General features: G+C 35.6%; 1 protein-coding gene and 1 pseudogene across 2 annotated transcripts; one reads left to right on the top strand and one right to left on the bottom strand.

Annotated features, from left to right (window-relative positions):
• Positions 1-6,106: 6,106 nt before the first annotated feature.
• Positions 6,107-14,442, bottom strand: LOC145164437 (phosphatidylinositol 3,4,5-trisphosphate 3-phosphatase and protein-tyrosine-phosphatase PTEN1-like; annotated as a pseudogene). Its single transcript, XR_013739824.1, has 7 exons — positions 14,412-14,442; positions 7,819-7,985; positions 7,136-7,312; positions 6,928-7,041; positions 6,514-6,840; positions 6,324-6,425; positions 6,107-6,239 (listed from the first exon to the last, which is right to left on the bottom strand). The product of XR_013739824.1 is annotated as a phosphatidylinositol 3,4,5-trisphosphate 3-phosphatase and protein-tyrosine-phosphatase PTEN1-like (transcript).
• A 2,436-nt stretch (positions 14,443-16,878) lies between these two features.
• On the top strand, positions 16,879-18,465 carry LOC145164438 (uncharacterized). The gene has a single exon (XM_079083155.1). It carries the CDS (start codon positions 16,879-16,881, stop codon positions 18,463-18,465), a length of 1,587 nt encoding a protein of 528 aa, XP_078939281.1.
• Positions 18,466-23,076: the final 4,611 nt, after the last annotated feature.

Raw genomic sequence — 23,076 nt, forward strand, 5'->3', positions numbered from 1 at the left:
TAAGCAACTAAAGATCAAGGTAATGAGTTTATACCTCAAGATGGTTGCCAATACAGAGTAGATGATGGATCTACTACTTCTCTCCTTGCTCCTTCCTCTTCAAGCTCCAAAATCCTTCACAACCACACCAAAAATTGCTTACAAAAGCTCTCTCTCTCTCTCTCACTCACTCAAGAAGGTGCAAGGTCTAGTTAGGGTTTTCTCTGGATAATGAAGTGGTAAGGGAGGCCAAAAGAGGCAGGTTATGTTCTTTAAATAGGGTGTAACCCCTAAAAATTAGTGTTTTCCTTTACAACACCTACTCGTCGAGTCGGGGCCTTCCAACTCGTTGAGTAGAATTTAAAATCCGCGTTCTCATACGATCTCTACTCGACACGTTGGATCTCCTCAACTCGTCAAGTTCATGCACAAAACCTTCAAAAATTAGATAAATTAAATGATACCTGGAACAGGTGTTACACCACACACATCTGTATGTTTGATGTCTACCAACCTTCACCTATTTCACAAGATCCAGTGAAAGGTGATTTTGTCATCCTGCCCAAAAGACAAGATTCACATTCATCATCTGGCCTTAGGTCACAAATGATTCCAACACTCCATCCTTTTGAAATTGGGCGATGTGTTTCATGTTAATGTGCCTAAGATGACAATGCCACAAGCATGCCTTGTCTAAAACATTAGACGAATCAATGTGGAATACACTATTTCCTAAGCTGTCAACACAGGTCATTGTTTCGTACACACCATTGCAAGATAAAGATTCAAATATAAAAACACCATTTTTATAAACTAAAATTTAACCAGTCAAATCATTAAACGAGTAACGAAAACCTTGTCTGAACAATGCATGAAATGAAATAATGTTTCGTGTCATTTCTGACGAATAGCGACAATTAATTAAACTAATCCTAACATCACTACCAAGCACAAGCTGATAAGTTCCAATCTTGGTAACACGAGAATATCGCATATTCCCCGTTATTAGATTCATCTTCCCATGCTCCACTTCTTCACTTTCTTTTAGTCTTTGCAAATTAGAACAAATGTGAAAACCACATCTTGTATCAAGGACGCAAGAACGAGTAGATTGTGAGTTATTATTCTGAATAGTGTATATACCTGCTGATGATAGCTTCACCTTGCCATTCTTGATGTAGTGCAATTACTTGGGCAGCTCCCCTTCCAATGGCCCTTGTTATTTCAATAGTAACAAGTGGCCTCTTTAGGGTCACTAACAGTTGGAATGTCTAAAATGGGCTTCACCTTTGGGTCATTTCTAGATGACCGAACATGGGCTTTGCCTTTCCAGTTAGCTTTGGGTGAATCCTTCCTCTTATTCCCTTTGCTTTGCCCAATGGCAAGAATGAGAGCACTAGTAGTAGTAGGGGCTTGATTCTTTCCCTTTATTCCCGACTCAGCAATCTGTAGCAAGTTATGGAGTTAGGCCAATGTGGTTTCTATTTTTTTCAAATGATAGGCCAAAATGAATTGATCATAACAACTTGGCAAGGAGTTCAAGACCATTTCTATTTTGTTCCACGTACCTTTTCATTCTATGGATGTGGTTGCACACAAACTCTCCCTCTTTCATCTTGCAAGACATGAGAGCTTTGACCACTTCATATTTCTCTTGACAAGCTCTGTTATGGTACTTTTCCACAAGGTCATTGTTCATCTCATATGGAAAATAGTCCTCACAGAACCTCTGCAATTCAGGGACCATAGTGGTGACCATGATTCAAGCAACTTTTGTTGCATCATTGTAGTGTTTCTTGTAGGAGGCTAGTTGTTCTGGATTAGCAGTGGTTTCATTGATTTCAACAAGTTCATTTTCGAGGACATATTCTTTGCCCTCGAAATGAAGATCCATCTTAATGTTGAGCATCCAATCGTTGTAGTTGGTGCCATCAAATGTTACATTGGACAAGATCGAGAGTAAGGAGAAATTCAAATTGTAGGCAGACGATGAAGGAGCAGAAACATCACTAAGAGTAGACATCTATATAGAAAAAGTAGTTTTTGTTCGATGATAAAAATAATCCTTAATATTTAATCCATAATAAATATTTGAGGCTAGGACCAAACTATGCAATTCACAATCTAAAAGAGGGATGTCATAATCTAATTGGAAATTTATAAAGGTAGGCAAAAGCAATTTACCAATTTCAATAAAAATGAAATTCCTAGATCTTTTGAGATTCATTGAATCTATCAATGGCATGTTGGGCTAAGCGTACGAGCTGAGTACGCCCCGCGTACTCAGAAGATGGGCCTTGAGCTTGACATTTTCGGTATTGGGAAAATGTTTGGGTTTGTAAGTTTGGGCCTGGTTGGACCATTAGACTCCTGCTTTGGGCTCTTGACTAGCATGTTGGGCTTCTTTGGATTTTAGGCCTTGATGGGTGTTGGGCCCGATTTAGAAGATTGGGCCATATTTGGGCATTGGGTTGTCATTTAGGTTGTGGGCCTTTTGAATAGTTGAGTTGGGCTTTGGATTTAGGCCAAGTTAGATAATGGGTAAAATGGTCTTTTACCTGGTTATGGGCTACGTAGCTTAGACTCTAGTTATGAGTTGAGACCCAATTTATAATTCGATGATATTGATATTGACAGTATGAGGATGTTCGAAACTAGCAGGCAGAGATTCATTCGAGTGATTTAGCAGCTTGAGGTGAGATTCCTCACTGTGTTAGCGGGTCGAAGGCGCCAATGTCGGCCCATGGTTTGTTATGTTAGGATGCTATATGTCTGCGTAACTCTTGCATGTGTTAGGTGCTAGTATGCTTACCATACAAGGCCCGATGATAGGCGGGGCTTGATGACTGACAGATCTGTATACCGAGCGGAGCTCGATCCTGGGCGGGTCCTGATGACGGGTGGGGCCCACTATGTGCTTGATATGTATGGTAGTGGTAGGGGTAAAGTAGACCTGGTATCCTGTTGAAATAGAATGAAAGGGGATTGCAAGCACACATATATGCTTGGTTGTATGTTTGTACGGTATGTGGTATTTTTGGGAACTCACTAAGCTTTGTGCTTACGGTTTTATGGTTACGTTTTCAGGTACTTCCGGTTCAAAAGGGAAGGGCCCGACTTCATCGCATCGTATCCATCTATATTTTCGCATTATGATGATTTTGGGATTGTACTCTGATAACTATTTTCTCATGAAATACTTTTGGATAATTAGAAAAAAAGGATCATGAATGTATGGCTAAAAGATAATTAGTGTTTACATTGAATTAAAAATGAAATTTTACCTCATAATTTTTGGGACGTTACATGCAAACTTTGGCGGATCAGATGAGAGCAACAAGAAGAAGAGTATGGACCGTCGAACCAAATCTCATTCCGTTACTACTTTAGATCTCTTTCCGATGGTGGCGAATGTTATGGTGTGTTGGTTGTTGGAGGTTTTCTTTCCGATGGTGGCGAATGTTATGGTCGGTGGCGAGTGTTGATTTTAGGTGGCGACTAGTATTTTCCAGTGGTGCCTGGTGTGTTCTGGTGACATATGGTGTTTTCTGGTGGTGCCCGATGGTTCCTAACAGAATGGTCTCTGATGGTCCAACAACGGACAATGAGAGTGAGGTGAATGTAGGGATGGATTTATTTTAATTTCTTTCTTTCATTAATAAATAATAACAAACTAAAATGAAAAAGAAAATATAAAAGGAAATACAATCTTTTTATGTCTACGAGGGACCAAAAACGCAACAAAATGAAACTGTAAGGACGGTCTGAGTGCAAAATAAAAGATATGGACCAAACATGAAATTTTTGCAAACCACAAGGATGATTTTAGTAATCTGTTGTGCAATTTATAACATGATGGACAGAACATTTCCGTTATTGTATATAGAGTTACTTTTCACATTTCCTAAACAAAATTTATCCTTGGTTTGTTTGTTTGGAGCTTCCATTTTCTTTTTCTTTATGGTGAAGGTGTCGGGTTTTATTCAACCACCTCTATTTTTTAACGTCACATTATTTTATATTTTTCTTTGTATTTATCTTTTACCACCTCAAATTGCCACCATTATAAACCCAAACCCCTCGCATTGCACCACCTCTACCTCAACTTCCCTACTAGCGAGACCTCTATCTCTCTCATTCCTTTAATAATACAAACCCCTCGCATTTCACTCTTCCTTCAAGTTGACCTTCGTGAACATTTATTGCTGAAAATCCCTCGGGATTTTAATGTAAATTTTGTGTATTCACTAATTTATCATCATCTTTTGATTTTTCCGAGTTGAAATAATCATTGCTATTTCGTTTCACGTTATTTATCTTTGTGTTTCTTTGTTTTGGGATTTGATTGTCAGAATTGTACCAAAAGTAGATCATAATTTAAAATAAATCGGACCTTTCAACTCCCAAATGTTAATCGAAGATTTACTTTTAGTGTGGTCAGTTGTTAATCAAAGTTTTAGTTTGGTAAAATAAGAATCTTTTGGCTTTAACTACGTTGTTATTGTATTAGGTTTTTTTGGGTAAATTGCATAAAAACACCAAGTCTTCAATGATTGGGACACTGTGATATATCTTTTTTTACAATTAAGACACTAAGTTTTTACAAAAATTTGATTTAGACAAGTATATTTTCAAGGTATTTTTCAATATTGATCTTTTGACCTGTCATTCCAGTTGCATGTGACGTGGTGACATGTTGATCTTTAATGATGCGGCTCTGACATAGCATGATGACGTTGTACTTTATGGTGACATCAATTTTTGAGTGTTCAAATTTAAAAAAAATAAATAAAAGAAAATGTAGCAACTTTTATTAAAAGTTGTTGTTCTCAAATGACATTTTTTATGAAAAAATTCTAAATTTTGAACTAAACCCAAGCAACTCGAAAATGGGATATAAAAACAAATTGGAAATTGAATCATCCGGTCAAACAAGGTCATCCAATCCAAGGGTCCAACTTATAGAATTCAATGGTTTTGTATTCAAATGGTTTCAATCACATGATCATGTATAGTAGGTTTGAACTAGAAAATAACATCAATGAAATTATTGAATATTTTGTAGATGTTTTTGTTCATAATCGATATCTATTGTATCCATGTATTCATCCAGTCCAATCCAAGGGTCCAACATATAGAATTCAATGGTTTTGTATTTTAATGGTTTCAATCACATGATCATGTATAGTAGGTTTCAACTAGAAAATAAGGGTTTTGTATTTAAATGGTTTCAATCACATGATCATGTATAGTAGGTTTCAACTAGAAAATAACGTCAATGAAATTATTGAATATTTTGTAGATGTTTTTGTTCATAATCAATATCTATTGTATCTATGTATTCATATCGAGCATATATATTAACAGGAAAATGGCAAGCCTGAGGAGTACAAGTTAGCTTAGAAGGTATCAATCAATGTTTGTTTACTAACTATAAGTAAACCAACAGGAGCTGTTCACTGACTCACTCAGACACATTAAAGATGTACAAAATATTACTTGGGTTGTTAATCCTAGATGCATATATGATAACCCCAATTTAACCATGGGAGATTGGCGCAGAAAAAAGGAAACATATTGATCCTTATTAACTTTATTTTTCTTTATCAATCGTTCTTATATAATGATTTTTAATCTTTGACAAATTGCATACAATAACCCAGAACTATGTGACAAAGTTGGTGAAGATTAAATCCTGCATATAGATTATCTTCGAGCTGTATAATCAATGTGGCTTTCTAAAACAGAGGAAGTACGTGAGGACACTGCTCATTGGGCAACAAATATCACATGTGATATTTATGGTAAAGGGTAGATAAGTGAGATGTATGGATGCTCATTCGGTAATTCATTCAATAATTTTATATATTGATTCTATATTTTAATAATATCCTTTTATCTTTCCAAATTCTTAAGTTGCTATGGTTTGAATTTCCAAGTCAGCCTTTGACATAAAATTAACGACAACTTAATGATTTACCGTGGCCTGATATATTCTATGTATAAGCGACGTTGAACTTGAAACATAATAAAACCAAAAGTCATCTATATACATTCTAGGTTCATTAAGTTAAAAGTCAAATGTCAAATGGATAGAAATCAACAAAACAAGAATGCCAATGACCGGTCAACCGTCTTCGCCATTGCTATGAGTCATTAGAGTTAGGGTTCGCCGGACTAAAGAGTAACTCTACACGGAAGTCAGAACCCGCAATTGACTTGCCTTTATTTCCCACTTTATCTAATTCTGTAATCGAAAACTGAAAAAAAAAATCAAAAAACCTAAAATTAGAATCTAATTATTTATATCCAACATTCGAACTTAACAAGACCAACTGAACTACCTTCATCGAGTCATTTTCAATGAATGTGGTATTAAAGCAAGCATAGAAGAGACGACCTCCAATGTTCTTCTCGTAGAATGTCACACAAACATCTCCAGTAACCTGTCAACCCGTTATACAATGTTAATGTTTTTAGAAAAACCTTGATTTTCAATTGTGGAGGGTTACTGGAATCAGTAATTAATCTTACCTTTATTGTTTTTTCATTAAAGTAATGGTCAAGGCAGTTTCGTGGCTCTTCTTCCTCGATCTCCGAGTTGCCAAAACCACTGATACTACTTTTTCTGCAGAAATTCCGGTAAACAACCGCGGGTGAACGATATCGCTGTCCAGTAACCTCTTGCATTTCTGACACAACAAAGAAGACCGATTCTATGGTTTTGGTGTCGAAAAGTCGAATCCGCCTGATCTCTTTGCTACATGGTTTTGGAAGGTTGACCTCTGGTAAGCAACTATCGGAAAAGGTTAGAGATTTATGCCAGTAGTTAACGTAACGTCGTTGGCTTGGAATCATCACCTGCACATATTTCCATATTGAATTTGTTTAAGCTTTCCTTCTAAGATTTTTTTATCGTGGAAGAAAATTTGAAAAACTAAAACTTACTTTAAGATATTTTGTTGTCCCTTTATCTGCATAAACCTGATGAGCCTCTTCTGCTAATATGCCGGCGTAAACGAAGTAAGAACCTACCATCAACCCTATCCGACCTTTACCATCCTGTTGAATTTTCAAAAATATTTAGTTTTTATATCAATAAATAATTTACATAAGTATGAAAATCTCCAAAAAATTATATAATTTGCATGTTTACCATGCGGTGAACGAAGACAATATTCTTTGGGTCACTTGAAAGCCATGAATGGACACTTTCACAGAATTCCTGGATCATTTGGAGTGATGGGGCATGATTATCATCAAATGGGAATCTTTCCACAAGATCGTTAAAATGGGATGGATCATAAGCTTGCTCCGTACACAAGTTATACACCTACAAGGTTGAACAATGTGAGAAAATTGTAATTTGATTTCTTACCAATTTAATCAAACATGTTTAGTTTGTTACAAGACATTTTTACCATTTTATACAATTGGTAAATAATTATAATGGCTTTATAGATTGGTAAAAACTTTGTAAATTCGTTGCTTAAAATTGACACTGCCGTTGTTCATTCCATTCTAATGGAAATAGTTGTTGGTTATATCCGAATGAACCGTATTATTTTTTCCCATGGAATCGAATGAAAAACTATAACATAATCCAATTCTATTTGTAGAATTTTTAATTAGACAAAACTTTTTTTAAAATTTCCTGATAATAATTAATTTATAATATTCTTTGGAAATTAACTAGTGCCTATTTTCTTTGTTATGATCTTTTTTGGATTTTAACATATCACGAATTTACATATAATATAAGATACATTTGAATTTTCATCCGATTGAAATGGATCAATAAAACATAACAATAGAATATAAAAACTTATATTATGTTACCTTGTAGTGTCCCGGATGTCTTTTTTCCAAAATTTTCTTGACCTGTGTCATAGGATTTTGATACATCGATCTCATTAACTTAGAAGGAAATGACAATGCTAGTATGCGATCAGTGATGTAAGAAATATCGAGTTCATAACGACCACCACCAACCAACACCATCCGTCCTTTCTTTTCAAATCCAAAACATTTTGGTATGAGTGTTGCTACTTTGAACCCCATTTTTCTTGCTAAAAAATACTAAACTATCTGCAAAAATCAAATGTAGTAGATAAAAATCAAGATAATACAACAACAACACTACATATTTCATTTAAAAAGTCTCAACAACTTAAAAACTTGCTAGATTTTAATATATAAAATTTTGACTTTTTTCTTTTCATATATAAAATTTTGACATTTTTTTCATTTATGAAAAAAATTCAAGGTTAACGTAGAAATTTAAATCTTATTCTAAAGGATGCTACTAATATGTGTATATATGTTATCTCTTCAATTCTGGCTTTCTAATTGAATGTTTGTGCTTAGAGAGGAGCAATACAATAACCGTTGAACCACTCGAGAAAGTTAAAGAAAGTGTTTATATAAGTGATCTAACTAAGTAAGACGCTTCGTGAAAGTAAACTATCTGCAAATTATATATTAGTTAAATTTCAACATAATACAACAATCAAACCTAAACATTTGATACACGATATACTTCGCAAACGAAATAGTGAGGAAGCCTTTTGTGCAGAGCCTTTAATTCGGCAGCCAAAAGCACGAGTGATACCTTATACTGAGTGATCAGATTACAAGTGCAGTTTAGCCTTGTATGATTGTAATTTTCTCTGGTGATAATAAAATCCTCTCTCTCTCGTTGGCCCGTGGACGTAGGTCAGATTAGACCGAACCACGTTAAATATTGTGTTCTGAAATTTATTTTATTGTCTATTATTCCTAACAACTGGTATCAGAGCCCAAGGTTGAAGGAGGTCATATCTTGTAGTATGCTCTGTGGTTGCAGCTTAGTCTGATCGGCCACATCAGAAACAAGGTTGACCGTTTTGTGTACGACAGATTTATATTCTAGTATACAATATTGTTCTTTCGAAGTTATGGCGGAAGATAGGAAGGTTAAGATCGACAAATTTGATGGTCACGATTTCGGTTTCTGGAGAATGCAAATCGAAGATTATCTCTACCAGAAGAAGTTACATGAACCACTGTCCGGAGAGAAACCCGAAGATATGAAGGAGGAGGATTGGGACTTGTTAGATCGGCAGGCACTTGGTGTGGTGAGATTATCATTGGCAAAAAATGTAGCTTACAATATTGTCAATGTAAAGATTACTCACGGGTTGATCAAGGCCCTATCTAACATGTACGAAAAACCTTCAGCAGCAAATAAGGTTTTTCTGATTCGACAGTTAGTAAATCTAAAGATGAAGGAAGGTGGCTCGGTGACAGATCATGTGAATGAATTCAACTCAATCATCTCAAGATTGATTTCGGTTGATATTGGATTCGAGAATGAAGTCGAGGCGTTGCTACTATTATCATCTTTGCCCGAAAGTTGGTCCGGTACGGTGACAGCAGTTAGCAGCTCAACCGGAGGTGCTAAGCTAACATTCGAAGGTATTCGCGATTTAATCCTTGGTGAGGATGTACACAGACGGAGTGCCGGAGAATCTTCTAGTAGTCTTCTTAGTACTGAAGACAGGGGAAGAAGGTCCAATAGAGGAGGCGGCGGTAGAGGAAGATCAAAGTCGAGAAAGAGAGGTCAGTCAAAGAACAGGTCGGATATTACCTGTTGGAACTGCAAGGAGAAAGGTCACTTCAGAAATCAGTGTCCGAGGCAAGAAGGAAGTAAATATGGCAGCAAATTTTGAAGGTGACGCGCTCATTTGTGCGGTTGAAAACTCAATTGAATCCTGGATCATGGATTCTGGTGCGTCGTTTCATGCCACTCATTCCAAAGATGTGATGCATAATTTTAGACATTACAAAGGAAATGTTCAATTGGCTGATGACAAGAGTCTAGATATCACGGGAGTCGGAGATGTGGTTCTCAAGACAACTTTAGGCACGAATTGGACTTTAAAGAATGTGAAGTTCATTCCAGACCTAAAGAGAATGTTGATATCAGTGGGGCAGCTTGATAACGAGGGTCACCATGTTACATTTGGTGATCAGCAATGGAAGGTAACGAAGGGAAACTTAGTTATTGCTAGAGGTCAGAAGCGGGGTACACTTTACATGGTGGATGCTGATGACTCTGAAGTACATGCTGTAGAAGAAGCTGGGGCATCTACTCTATGGCACCAAAGACTTGGGCATATGAGTGAGAAGGGAATGAAGATGCTAGCCTCCAAAGGAAGAATTCCATATCTGAAGACTGTAACAGTTGATTTCTGTGAGCCATGTGTTCTTGGTAAACAGAAGAAAGTTACTTTCGTGAAGACTGGTCGTCCACCCAAGTCCGGGAAGTTGGAGCTAGTACATTCAGATGTTTATGGTCCCACTACAGTTTCTTCAGTGGGAGGATCCCGGTATTATGTTACTTTCATTGACGACTGCACAAGGAAAGTTTGGGTTTATTTCTTGAAACATAAGTCTGAAGTTTTCAGTACTTTCAAGAAATGGAAAGTTATTGTTGAGAATGAAACTAACTTGAAGATCAAGTGTTTCAGATCTGATAATGGGGGTGAATACAGTAGCAAAGAATTTGTTGATTACTGTGCTGACCAAGGAATCAGAATGCAGAAGATGGTTCCGGAGACACCTCAGCAGAATGGAGTTGCTGAGAGGATGAACCGAACGTTAAACGAAAGGGCGAAGAGCATGAGACTACATGCAGGCTTGCCCAAGATGTTCTGGGCAGATTCGGTCAACACAGCCGCATATCTAATTAACAGAGGACCCTCAGTCCCCATAGGGTTCAAAATTCCGGAAGAAGAATGGAGTGGTCGTGAGGTTTCACTCAGGCACTTGAAAGTTTTCGGTTGTGTCTCATATGTGAAGGTGAAAGATTCTGAAAGAGACAAGCTAGAAGCGAAGGCAAGAAAGTGTACATTTATAGGCTATGGCTTGAATGACATGGGATACCGCTTCTGGGATAACGAGACAAAGAAGGTTATCAGAAGTCGGGATGTAGTGTTCAACGAGAATGCTCTATACAAGGATGAACTTGCAGCAAGCTCTAGCAGAAAGAAGCAACCAGAGAAAACAAAGAGTCAAGTCGAGTTTGAAGAAATCTCTGAAGACGACGTAGTAAGACCTATTAGTACTCCGGAGATAGGTGAAATTTCTGGAAGCAGTGGGAGCTCTGATAATATTGGAGATAGTGGGAGCGAAGAAGACAGTAGTTTTGAAGAAGAAGTCGAAGAAGGTGCAGGGACTAGAACTCCTACTGTCAGGAGATCCACTAGACCAAGAAAGGCTCCAAACAAGTATTCTCCTTCAGCAAATTACTTATTGCTGACAGAGAATGGTGAACCTGAGTCTTATCCAGAGGCCTTAAGGATGAAAGATTCCATACAGTGGAAAAGGGCTATGGAAGACGAGTTGAGCTCACTTGACAAGAACCATACGTGGTCCTTGGTCAAGCTCCCAGCAGGGAAGAAAGTATTGCAGAACAAATGGGTGTTTCGGGTCAAAGATGAGATTGATGGCAGTAAAAGATACAAGGCCAGGTTGGTGGTAAAAGGCTTCCAACAGAAGAGGGGTGTTGATTACAATGAGATCTTCTCTCCAGTTGTGAAGATGACTACAATCAGAATGGTCTTGGGTAATGTAGCCTCTGAAGATCTCCATCTAGAGCAGCTAGATGTGAAAACAGCTTTTCTTCATGGTGACCTGGAAGAAGACATCTACATGGCACAACCAGAGGGTTTCCCAACAGTTGGCAACGAAAAACTGGTGTGCAAGTTAAAGAAAAGTTTGTATGGATTGAAGCAAGCTCCAAGACAGTGGTACTTGAAGTTTGATAGCTTCATGCAGAGGAGTGAGTATCACAGATGTGAGATGGATCACTGTTGCTACTTGAAGAAATTCAACTCCTCTTACATCATCCTGTTATTATGTTGATCGTTGGATCCGACATGCAGGAGATCGACAAGCTTAAGAAGCAGTTGTCCAGAGAGTTCGAGATGAAGGACTTAGGGGCTGCTAAGCAGATATTGGGCATGAGCATAGCCAGGGACAGAGTTACCGGTACACTAAAACTTTCTCAATCTAAGTACATCAAGAAAGTTTTAGAAAAGTTCAGCATGGCAGATGCTAAAGTAAGAAGTACGCCTTTGGGAAGTCAGAAACTCTCAAAGAAGCAATCCCCAAAGACGGAAGAAGACAAAGAACAGATGGCCAAAGTTCCCTACGCATCTGCGGTAGGTAGCTTGATGTATGCAATGGTCTGCACCAAACCAGATATTGCTCAAGCAGTGGGAGTTGTGAGTAGGTTCATGTCGAATCCAGGAAAAGAGCATTGGGAAGGAGTAAAGTGGTTGTTACGCTACTTGAAAGGAACAGTTGAGGTTGCCCTATGTTACAGAATAAAGGGGGTGGTCTTAGAAGGGTTCACCGATGCAAATTTGGGTGGATGTGAGGATTCGGGTAAAAGCACAACAGGTTATGTGTTTACAATAGGAGGTACGGCAATCAGTTGGATGTCCAGGTTACAAAAGAGTGTTGCTCTTTCAACCACAGAAGCAGAATACATGGCTATTGCAGAAGCGGCCAAGGAGCTTATATGGTTGAAAACGTTCTTATTAGAACTTGGATTTCAACAGGAGGATTGTGTACTGCATTGTGACAACCAAAGTGCAGTTCACCTAGCTAAGAATCCGGTGTTTCACAGTAGAACGAAACACATTCAGATGAGGTACCATTTCATTCGAGAGTTAATCAGTAATGGAACTCTACATCTGAAGAAAATCCTTGGAACGAAGAATCCAGCAGATATGTTCACCAAGGTGGTTACCACTGACAAGTTGAAGTTATGCATGACTTCAACTGGCCTTCTAGAGGTTTGAGGAGGAAGGCATGGCAGATAACGAGAGTGTGTGTGTGTGTGTGTGTGTTGCAAGAGCTGGATGATAGAGAAGACCGTATGGTTCAAGTCTCCAAGTGGGAGATTGTTGAGTTAATTGGTGGAGACTCACCATTGTCTCCCACCCACTCCTTTTTCCATAAATTACTCCTTGATTTGCTCCACTAATTTCTCCTCTTTATTCCTTTTCATCTACTATAAAAGGAAGCATATGTTGAAGGGAAAAGATGCACCAAAACACAACAAAAAACATATATAAGAGTCAAGTAACTTCTCTTATATATCCAGTAGAAATAGTGAGGAAGCCTTTTGTGCAGAGCCTTTAATTCGGCAGCCAAAAGCACGAGTGATACCTTATACTGAGTGATCAGATTACAAGTGCAGTTTAGCCTTGTATGATTGTAATTTTCTCTGGTGATAATAAAATCCTCTCTCTCTCGTTGGCCCGTGGACGTAGGTCAGATTAGACCGAACCACGTTAAATATTGTGTTCTGAAATTTATTTTATTGTCTATTATTCCTAACACACCATCCGTCCTTTCTTTTCAAATTCAAAACATTTTGGTATGAGTGTTGCTACTTTGAACCCCATTTTTCTTGCTAAAAAATACTAAACTATCTGCAAAAATCAAATGTAGTAGATAAAAATCAAGATAATACAACAACAACACTACATATTTCATTTAAAAAGTCTCAACAACTTAAAAACTTGCTAGATTTTAATATATAAAATTTTGACTTTTTTCTTTTCATATATAAAATTTTGACATTTTTTTCATTTATGAAAAAAATTCAAGGTTAACGTAGAAATTTAAATCTTATTCTAAAGGATGCTACTAATATGTGTATATATGTTATCTCTTCAATTCTGGCTTTCTAATTGAATGTTTGTGCTTAGAGAGGAGCAATACAATAACCGTAGAACCACTCGAGAAAGTTAAAGAAAGTGTTTATATAAGTGATCTAACTAAGTAAGACGCTTCGTGAAAGTAAACTATCTGCAAATTATATATTAGTTAAATTTCAACATAATACAACAATCAAACCTAAACATTTGATACACGATATACTTCGCAAACGAATGAGTATGTATTGTTTTATAAAAAAGTTACTTCTGTTACGTTATATACTTATATAATTAAAAAAATTATACAGATATTTTTCTCTTTTCAGTATATTTACACTGACCCATTTGATTATTAACTTCAACTCAATGGCAAAAATCTTCAATATATTCTTTATAAAATATTTTATGTTTACTGTTGGTATGGTTTTCGTTGTTGCCTTTTATTCTACATTTGAAATGCTTGATGAAAACATAAACATTCAAATAGTTCTCTGTCGAAAGATTACCTCTTATTGATGATCAAACTTGATCTGTTCTCTGTGGTTCCTCTCCAATGTTGGCTTTCTGATATTTGTGGGATAAGAGGATCAATATATATAGGCTATTTGGAGTGTTAGTATATATGTAACATTAGGATTCTTTATGTATTTATAATTTATCTCTTAAATATATTATATCTTTATCTCCTAACACCTGTACAATTTCTAATAGTTTCACGTCTATGTTTATATAATATATTTTTACCCATTTATCTCAATTTACAACCAAAACAAAGAAAGAGTAATCATCAAGAAAATATATGTTTTCTCCGGTTGTTTGAGACATTTCAGGGGATTTGAAAGTATTTGGAATTGATATCCAAAAAACCCTCCGTTTGATGAAAAATAAAACAAATTTATTATAAATAACTAGAAAAGGACGCGCGGCTCCGCCGCTTTTGGACTATGTCATAGAAGTTAAATATCGGCAAACTTTAAAATATGTATTGAAAGTGTAAATCGCCACAAATAAGGGAGAAAACCCACACCCCCTAAAATTAGATTTCAAAAGTGTACAATAAAAAGAAAGAACATTGATGGAGAAAAACCAAAAATGTTGTGGCTATAATGTAAAAGTTGCCAAAGTTGGAAAAATATGGTGGCAAAAGTCTAAAGGAGGTTTTTTTTGTGTTTTTTATGTCAAAATGTAAAAGTTTTGACTGCAAGGTTGAAAAGTGTCAAACTCACTAAAATTTTATGGCAAAAACATCAAAATATAAAAGATTTGACTGCAAGGACGAAAAGTGTCAAAGTCACTAGGAGGAATTAAAAAAATATTTTCGATTTATTTATATTCCTTGTCGCAGAAAATCAAGACGCCGTCGTTTTGGTCACCCTATGCCGACGACATGTCGTCGGTATAGGGTGTTTAAAAATTAATTACGATTTATTTTTTATCTGTGTTGCAGAAATGGAAGACGATGTCGTTTCTTCACCCTATGGCGACGACATGTCGTCTGGAAAAGGTGGGACCGATCCGCGTGAAAACCCTCTTTTTATTTTATTTTATTTTTTAATCTCGTGAAGTGGAACGACGGCGTTTTCGTTTACCTATACCGACGACTTGTCGTTGGTATAGGGTTTCCCTATAACAAAACACGCATTCAGCGTTCGTTTTGCAGTCGCGTGCAATTCGATTTCTCTCTCAACCTTCGGCGACGTTGGGCAGTTTACGGCATTCCACTTCATCGGCGAGCTAAAGGTAAGGTTCTTGGTCCTTGATTTCTTCTTATTTTGTAATAGCTTGAGTTTTTACTCCGATTTTGGGGGATTTATTTCCGGTTGTTGGAGCCCTAAATCACAGCCTTCATCACCGTCGGCCGGCAAGAACGTTCACCACCGCCATAGAAAACGATTTCCGATGATTGAGCTATCTTCACCACCGATTTTGAGGTAAGTTTTTTGATTTTTTTTCGTGCTTAACATCACAGTTACGTGAACGCAATTTATGAATTTTTTTTCCCTTTCAATACACCATGATATATACTTTCTCATATTTTTTTGGTTGATTGCTTTTATATATATATATATATATATATATATATATATATATATATATATATATATATATATATATATATATATATATATATGCATTTTGAGGTAGGAAAGTGTGTTTTGGCATGAAAATGAAAATGAAGTTAGGCATGATTTGTTTATGCTCATTGTAGTGTGTTGGCATGAAAATGAAATTAAGAATGATGTTTGATTTTGTATTTAGATTTATACATTTGTATGAAATTGAAATTTGATGTCTAAAATGTAAGGTGCTATAAGGTATGATTGTATGAAATTGGATGAAAATAGGAACTGTATGTTTGATTTTGATTTTGTATGATGTTTGATTTTGTATTTAGATGTATACATTTGTATTGTATGTCTAAAATGAAATGAAAATTGGAATTGAATGTATTGTATACATGTATGATTATGTGATATTTAGGTTTAATAGATTGAGTGTATATAAGATGAAGTGATAAAGTTCTTAATTGATAAATTATAGTTTTTGTATTTGGATGCTATTGTTTGTATTGTAAAGTGCTTAATATGGTTTCAAAGTGCTTAATTTTGTTAGTGACTTAATGTTGGTCATTACAACTTTAGCTTAATTAGGTTATTAATAACAACGTACTTTTAGTAATTTTAAATTAATTATAAAATAAAGTTGAATTAATTTAAAAAAATCAATAAAAAGAAAATATTAAATTAATTGTAAAATCAAATTAAATTAGTTTTAAAATCAAATTAATATTAATTTTAAAATAAAATAAAATTAATTATAAAGTCAAATTAAATTAGTTTTAAAATCAAATTAATATTACTTTTAAAATAAAATCAAATTAATTATAAAATCAAATAATATTAGTTTGAAAATCAAATTAATATTAATATTAAAATAACGTACCGTATAATATGATTTTCTTATTAAAACACATTGAATCGTTGATTTTTAGTTTAAGTTTCTTCTTCATAACCATTGTGAATACTCTATCCAATCCGTCTGATTTTTACTTCTCGAGTATATATTTTTTATATACTTATGAATACTCTATCCATTCTCGAGTATATATTTATTTATATAGCCCAAATACAATCTAACTTTCGATAACTATATATATAATATAATTTTTAATAATGAAACAACAATGACGATCGATAAGAGTTGGATTAGAGAGAACCGAATGTCTTCAAAATACTTGGAAGGTCTTAAAAACTTTATGAAGATTGCTGAGAAACATGTCAACTCTAAAGGAAAAGTGTGTTGCTCGTGTAAAACGTGTTTGAATTCGTATCGACATGTTTTACCTACGGTTTATGCCCACTTACATGACATTGGGTTTCTAGAAACATATACTATGTGGATTCATCACGGTAAGAAACATGTCGGTTCTTTGGATTTAAGCTACAATTCGACTCCAAGAACAAACACTCCAGTAAACACGCCCACAAGTAATGAGATGTTTGATGTAATTGATGATGTTATGGCGGAACAAAATAAAAATGTAGAAAATATAGACGAGGAGGGACGAGGTATAGACCCGGAATTTGATGATTTATTTGAGGAGCTCAATACCAAGTTATACCTTGAATGTAGCGATATGTCTGCCTTAAACTTTTTGACAAAGTTGTTGCATATTAAAGTGATCAATATATGGACAAATAGTTCGTTTGACCAAGTTGTAGAGTTACTAAGAGCTGCTTTCCCGAAGAGCAAGATTCCAGCTTCAAACTATGAAGCTAAAAAGAAGTTTAGAAAGATAGGGTTAGGATATCGATCGATCCACGCTTGCAAAAATGATTGTGCTTTGTTTTGGAAGGAGAACGGTTCCATGCAGAATTGCCCGATTTGTAAGGAGACTAGATGGGTGGACACAACTACAAAGGGGAAGAAAGTACCACAAAAAGTGTTGCGGTACTTTCCTTTGACTCCAAGACTTCCACGAATGTATAGCTCCAGATTCACAACTAAAGATATGACTTGGCATAATATTGGACGCTCAATAGATAATATGATGTATCATCCAGTTGATGGTAAGTCATGGCAAGATTTTGATCAAAGATATCCAAAGTTTGCTAAAGAACCTAGAAATGTTCGTCTAGGTTTGGTTGCTGATGACTTCAATCCATTCGGCAACTTTAATAGTACTTATAGTACTTGGCCGGTTATATTAACTACCTACAATACACCACCATGGATATGTATGAAAGAGTCTTCTTTCATGCTAACTTTGTTGATTCATGGCCCTAAATCACCCTCAAAGGACATTGATGTTTTCTTGAGGCCTTTGGTGGATGATTTGAAAATGTTGTGGGCTGAAGGAGTCCAAATGAGATATGCATCAACCAACACCGTATTCAACATGTGTGCGATGTTGTTATGGACTATCAATGAATTTCCAACACATGGAAGTTTATCTGTATGGAGTGGTCAAGGTTATTTAGCATGCCCTACTTGTAACGCAAACACATCTTCCATTCATGTCACTAACAAGATGTCTTATGTTGGTCATATACGATTCTTGCATATGAACCATAAGTGGAGGCAAAGTTTATTGTTTAATGGTCAACCTGAGAGAAGGCCACATCCAAGACGATTCAGTAATACAACTATATTAAAACAATTGGCTTGTCTCCCTGATCGTATTCCAATGAAACATCATGAGCATGGGAGTGCAACAAGAAAGCCCAATGATGAAACAAGAAAAAAAAAAGTTGAATTGTACGAAACGTAGTATCTTTTTTGAGCTTGAGTATTGGTCTTCCCTCGAGCTAAAACACAATATAGATTTTATGAATGTGGAGAAAAATGTGGATGAGAGTTTTTTAAATACTGTATTGATGAATGAAAAAACCAAAGACAAAAAAGAAGCAAGAGAAGACTTGAAAAATATGGGCATTCGGCCAGATCAATGGCCAAAAGAGAAAGTCAACAAAAGGAATAAAGTAAACAATAAGAAGGAAGACAACAAGAATAAAATAATACCACCACATGCTGATTACTCTTTTAAACCAATTGATCGACAACGATTCTGTCAATTCATTAAAGGAGTGAGGCTACCTGATGGTTTTGGATCTAACTTTAATAAGAAGGTGAATGATATTGCATCAAATTTGGTTGGGCTAAAGTCTCACGATTATCACATTCTCGTGTAACGATTGGTGCCTATAGGGGTTCAAGCATTTCTCCAAGAAAATGTTTCAACAACAATCATTGACTTGTGTACATTCTTCAAAAAAAATTGTGCACAGTCATTAGATGTTAACGGCATGAGAAATGCCAGAAAAGAAGTGGTGAAGATTTTATGCAATCTTGCATTGATATATCCTCCAGCATTTTTTCACATCATGATTCATCTAATTCTTCATTTACCTGAAGAAGCCATTCTTGGAGGGCCTGTACAAATGAGATGGATGTATCCTTTTTAAATATACATGAAAAAACGTGAAAATTATGTCAGAAACAAAGCCAAGCCAGAAGGCTCAATAGCAGAGGGTTATGTTGCAGACGAAGCTTTGACATTCTGCTCTATGTATCTTGCGGGTATGCAAATCAAATTCAATCATGTTGATAGAAATGAGGATCATGGCCTTCCAAAAAGGCAATTTATTGTGTTCTCATCACAATGTCGACTGATGTCCACTAAGAAGCTCGCCGCACTTTGTAAGGATGCCAAAAAATCATTGCAATGGTTTGTACTAAACAACTGCGATGAGGACGAGCTGAAAGGCTACATATCGTAAGTTTTGTGATCTATTAACTACTTTTTCGATACTGTTATCATATCTTCAAACTATTCTAATTGTTTTGTCTCACATCCAGCGAATTCAAATCAGAATCGCCTGAAAGTGATTTGAAAACAGAATTTCCTCCATGGTTCAAAAGAAAGGTAAATACCTTATATTCTAATTTATAATATAAAACTAATTTATATTATTACTTAAATGTATAATATTATATTTCCTTATATATTTATCACCTCGAAAGAGAATCGCCTTCGGAATGTACCAACGAATTAAAGGCGTTGGCACATGGTCCATTAGATGCAACTTCTTACACTGTCTGCATAGTAAATGGTGTTCGATTTGTTGTTCTTAGCCGTGATCTCCAACGTACTACTTAAAATAGTGGCATTCTTACATTAGGAGTAGACGGTACACCATTCTACGGTCAACTGGAGGACATCATAGAGTTGCACTATTTACATGGTTATTGAGTTGTACTCTTTCGTTGTAAATAGTTCAACGCGTCATTAGGTAATGGACGTTTAATTAGTAAAAAGAATATGGTTGTTATCGACACCAGTCATGAATGGTATGTCGATAAAACATGGTATGACGATCAACAATACATCTTAGCCACTCAAGTTAAACAAGTGTTTTATCTCCAATATCCTATTCGAAACAATAACTGGAGAGTTGTAGAAGATGTTCATCATCGAAAACTTTGGGATCATCGAAGTATCAGTGTTAATGAGATGGATGTGGTGAATGACACTCGATCAAATGATTTTCCCTTGGTTGTCGATTTAGGTGATGATGATGACGATACATACTCCATTGACGGTGATGAAATGTACTTTTTAGATAATGATGACGATGGTGAATCAAGTATGCTTCCTACTATAAACGATGACAGTTTCTTTAATGATGACGATGATGGTGGTGATATGCACTCTTCAAATAATGATGACGATTTCATAAGCGATGACGAATTTATTAATGATGATGTTATACATGTATATTGTTCTAGTGATGATTCTGATTGATGGTATGTTACGGTTGTTATAAATTTTGATTGCTTAAAATTGTTTATTAGTTTTTTTTAAAGTATGTTTAGTATATTTTCTAATATTTGTTAAACAGATGGCTACACATGTTGCGAGGGGGCATTGAGGAGACGGCAGGGAACGACCTCCACATGAGCGTGCAGGCAAGATACTGGCGGGTTTTCAATCTTTTAAGTTACGTGAAATTCTTAAATATATTGGATATATTTTTAAAGTTTTAAATTTCTAAATTTTCAGTTCTATGTGTCAATGTAGCAAACCCGACGCGTCGGCGTGGAAAAGTAAGGTGCTTAAATATGCGAAAAAAGTCCAATCACAGCGGTCAACCTTTACCTGTGGAAATTGATAGTGTCGGGGGGACCTATAGATTCATAAATATAAATGGCAAAATGTTGACAATGTTTATCTCAAACTTTGTGGCAGATCATGTACCACTCCATTATAGGACTTGGAGACGTGTTCCTTTCCATTACTATGAAGCTATGTATCCTGAGATTGAAGTAAGTACAAAATACTGTTTATATGTGAAAAAATTTATACTTTTTAAATATTTTTTTTACTAATTAAATTTGTTTTTTTATTGCAGACATTTTTTAATCTTGATATGTATCGGGGTACAGATCTATGGGGAGCCGTTCAAGCGGTTGTACAGAGTGACTGCCATAGAGCTTATAAAGAGCACAAATATGAAGTGAAAAATTATTTTGATAGGGTTGGTGGATATAAGGATGTGGAAGGTGCAAGACAATGTCCACCGGATGATATGGACGACGAAGCTTGGGATAAGATGATTGATCTTCTTTTTTTGGATGAGGGTTATAGGAAGCAGTGTGAAAAAGGTAAAGAAAGCAGGTCCAAACTTCAATTTACGAGTTCTCATGGAAGTAGAACATATGCAGACAGACGACATGAGGAGGTAATTAAATTTATTTGTATTTTATAAAATTTTTATTAACACTTATATAAATATATTTATTGTTTTTGTCTTATTATAGAGAGAAAAAGGACAAGACCTGCAACATATCGACGGTTGGAGACAGATTCGATTTAAAGAAAGTCGGGGTTGGTGTACACCGCAAGCAGAAGTAGTTTGGGTAAGTAATAAACAAATTTAATAAGTTGTTTGATAAATATGTTATTATTATTATTATAGTTAGTTTAAGGTATATTATTATTATTTTAGTGTATAAATTTAGTTATTTGTTTTAATTAATGTATTTTTATTGGTTTCTTTATTTTAGGAAAACATTCAACGAGAGAAGATGTTGATGCAATCAGAGCTCGGGGAGAACGAAAGTTAAATGAAGAACAATTTCTCGCTCGTGCCCTCGGTGAGAGATATGGGCATATTTGCGGAATTGGAAGGAAACCAAGCATGAACAATAATTTATTTCCAAATGAACATACCAAACATTCCAAAGCTTCTACATCCCAATCTTCAGATAATCCCCAAGTCGTTGTATTATCCCAACAAATTCAAATCATGCAACAACAAATGATACAAATGAACCAAATGTTTAATAACACTTTCGCGTCCGTCATTCCTAACTTCCAACCACAGCCAATACCACAATTCCAGTTTAATCCCAATATGTTTTCACAAAATAACCCCGAAACAACCAATGAAGTCGAGGATGATGATGATGATGATGATGATGGTAGTGGTGGTGGTGATGAGGAGGATGAGGAGGAGAACTAGAATGATAATGACAACAATGTTTGTTAGAAACTTACTTTTTTTGTTATTTTGTTATGTAGTAGAATTTTAATTTTAATTTTAATGGTATGTTATGTTTATTAAGTGTTTTATATTATTCTTTAAAAAACATATTTGGTATATATAACAAAACCTTTGAAAAATATTAAAAAAAGGCTATAGCGACGACATGTTGTCGGTACTATTAGAATGGAAGTTGGCAGCACCTACTTTTCCAGACGACAAGGCGTCGGTATTGCCCTTACTTTTCCCGAAGACTAGTCGTCGGTATAAGCTCACCCTTGTCCCGACGACAAGTCGTCGGTATAGGGTCCGAATAAAACTGTTTCTTATTTCCTCGAAAATCAATCTCGATGATCCTTTGCCGATGACATGTCGTCTGGATTGGTTATTCTATACCGACAACTCCTGTCCCGGCGACATATTTTTACTTTTATGTACGGAGCTATGTCGACGACTTTGTACAGACGACATGTCGTTGGTATAAGCTTTACCGACGACACGTCGTCGGTACAGAGTCCATAATTGTCGTCTGCATAGGGCTCGATCCTTGTAGTGATATAGGGAGTGGTTCAAATGAGAACCACAAAAGATTAAGAACCCTAAGAACCCCCATTAGTTAGTAAATATTTACATGATATTCTTATTAAACATGTAAATATCCGAATTTTTTTTCTCTTTTTGATACAAAAAGGGCAAAATTGTAATTTTTGCAGTATAATATTTTCATTCTTATATGTTGTCATATTTGAACACCAAAACTTATAGAAATTACAAGTTTATACAGTCCATTTATAGTTTAGTGCACAAAATTCACAACATAATAAAAACCATTTTAC

The sequence above is a fragment of the Lactuca virosa genome, chromosome 3 (assembly GCF_052849685.1).
Source record: "Lactuca virosa cultivar CGN04683 chromosome 3, Lactuca_virosa_CGN04683_v6, whole genome shotgun sequence".
In the NCBI taxonomy this organism is placed as follows: Eukaryota; Viridiplantae; Streptophyta; class Magnoliopsida; order Asterales; family Asteraceae; genus Lactuca; species Lactuca virosa.

Bases quoted from the DNA above. Each gene is read 5' to 3' on its own strand.
- LOC145164438 (XM_079083155.1), top strand. From the start codon at position 16,879: ATGACGATCGATAAGAGTTGGATTAGAGAGAACCGAATGTCTTCAAAA.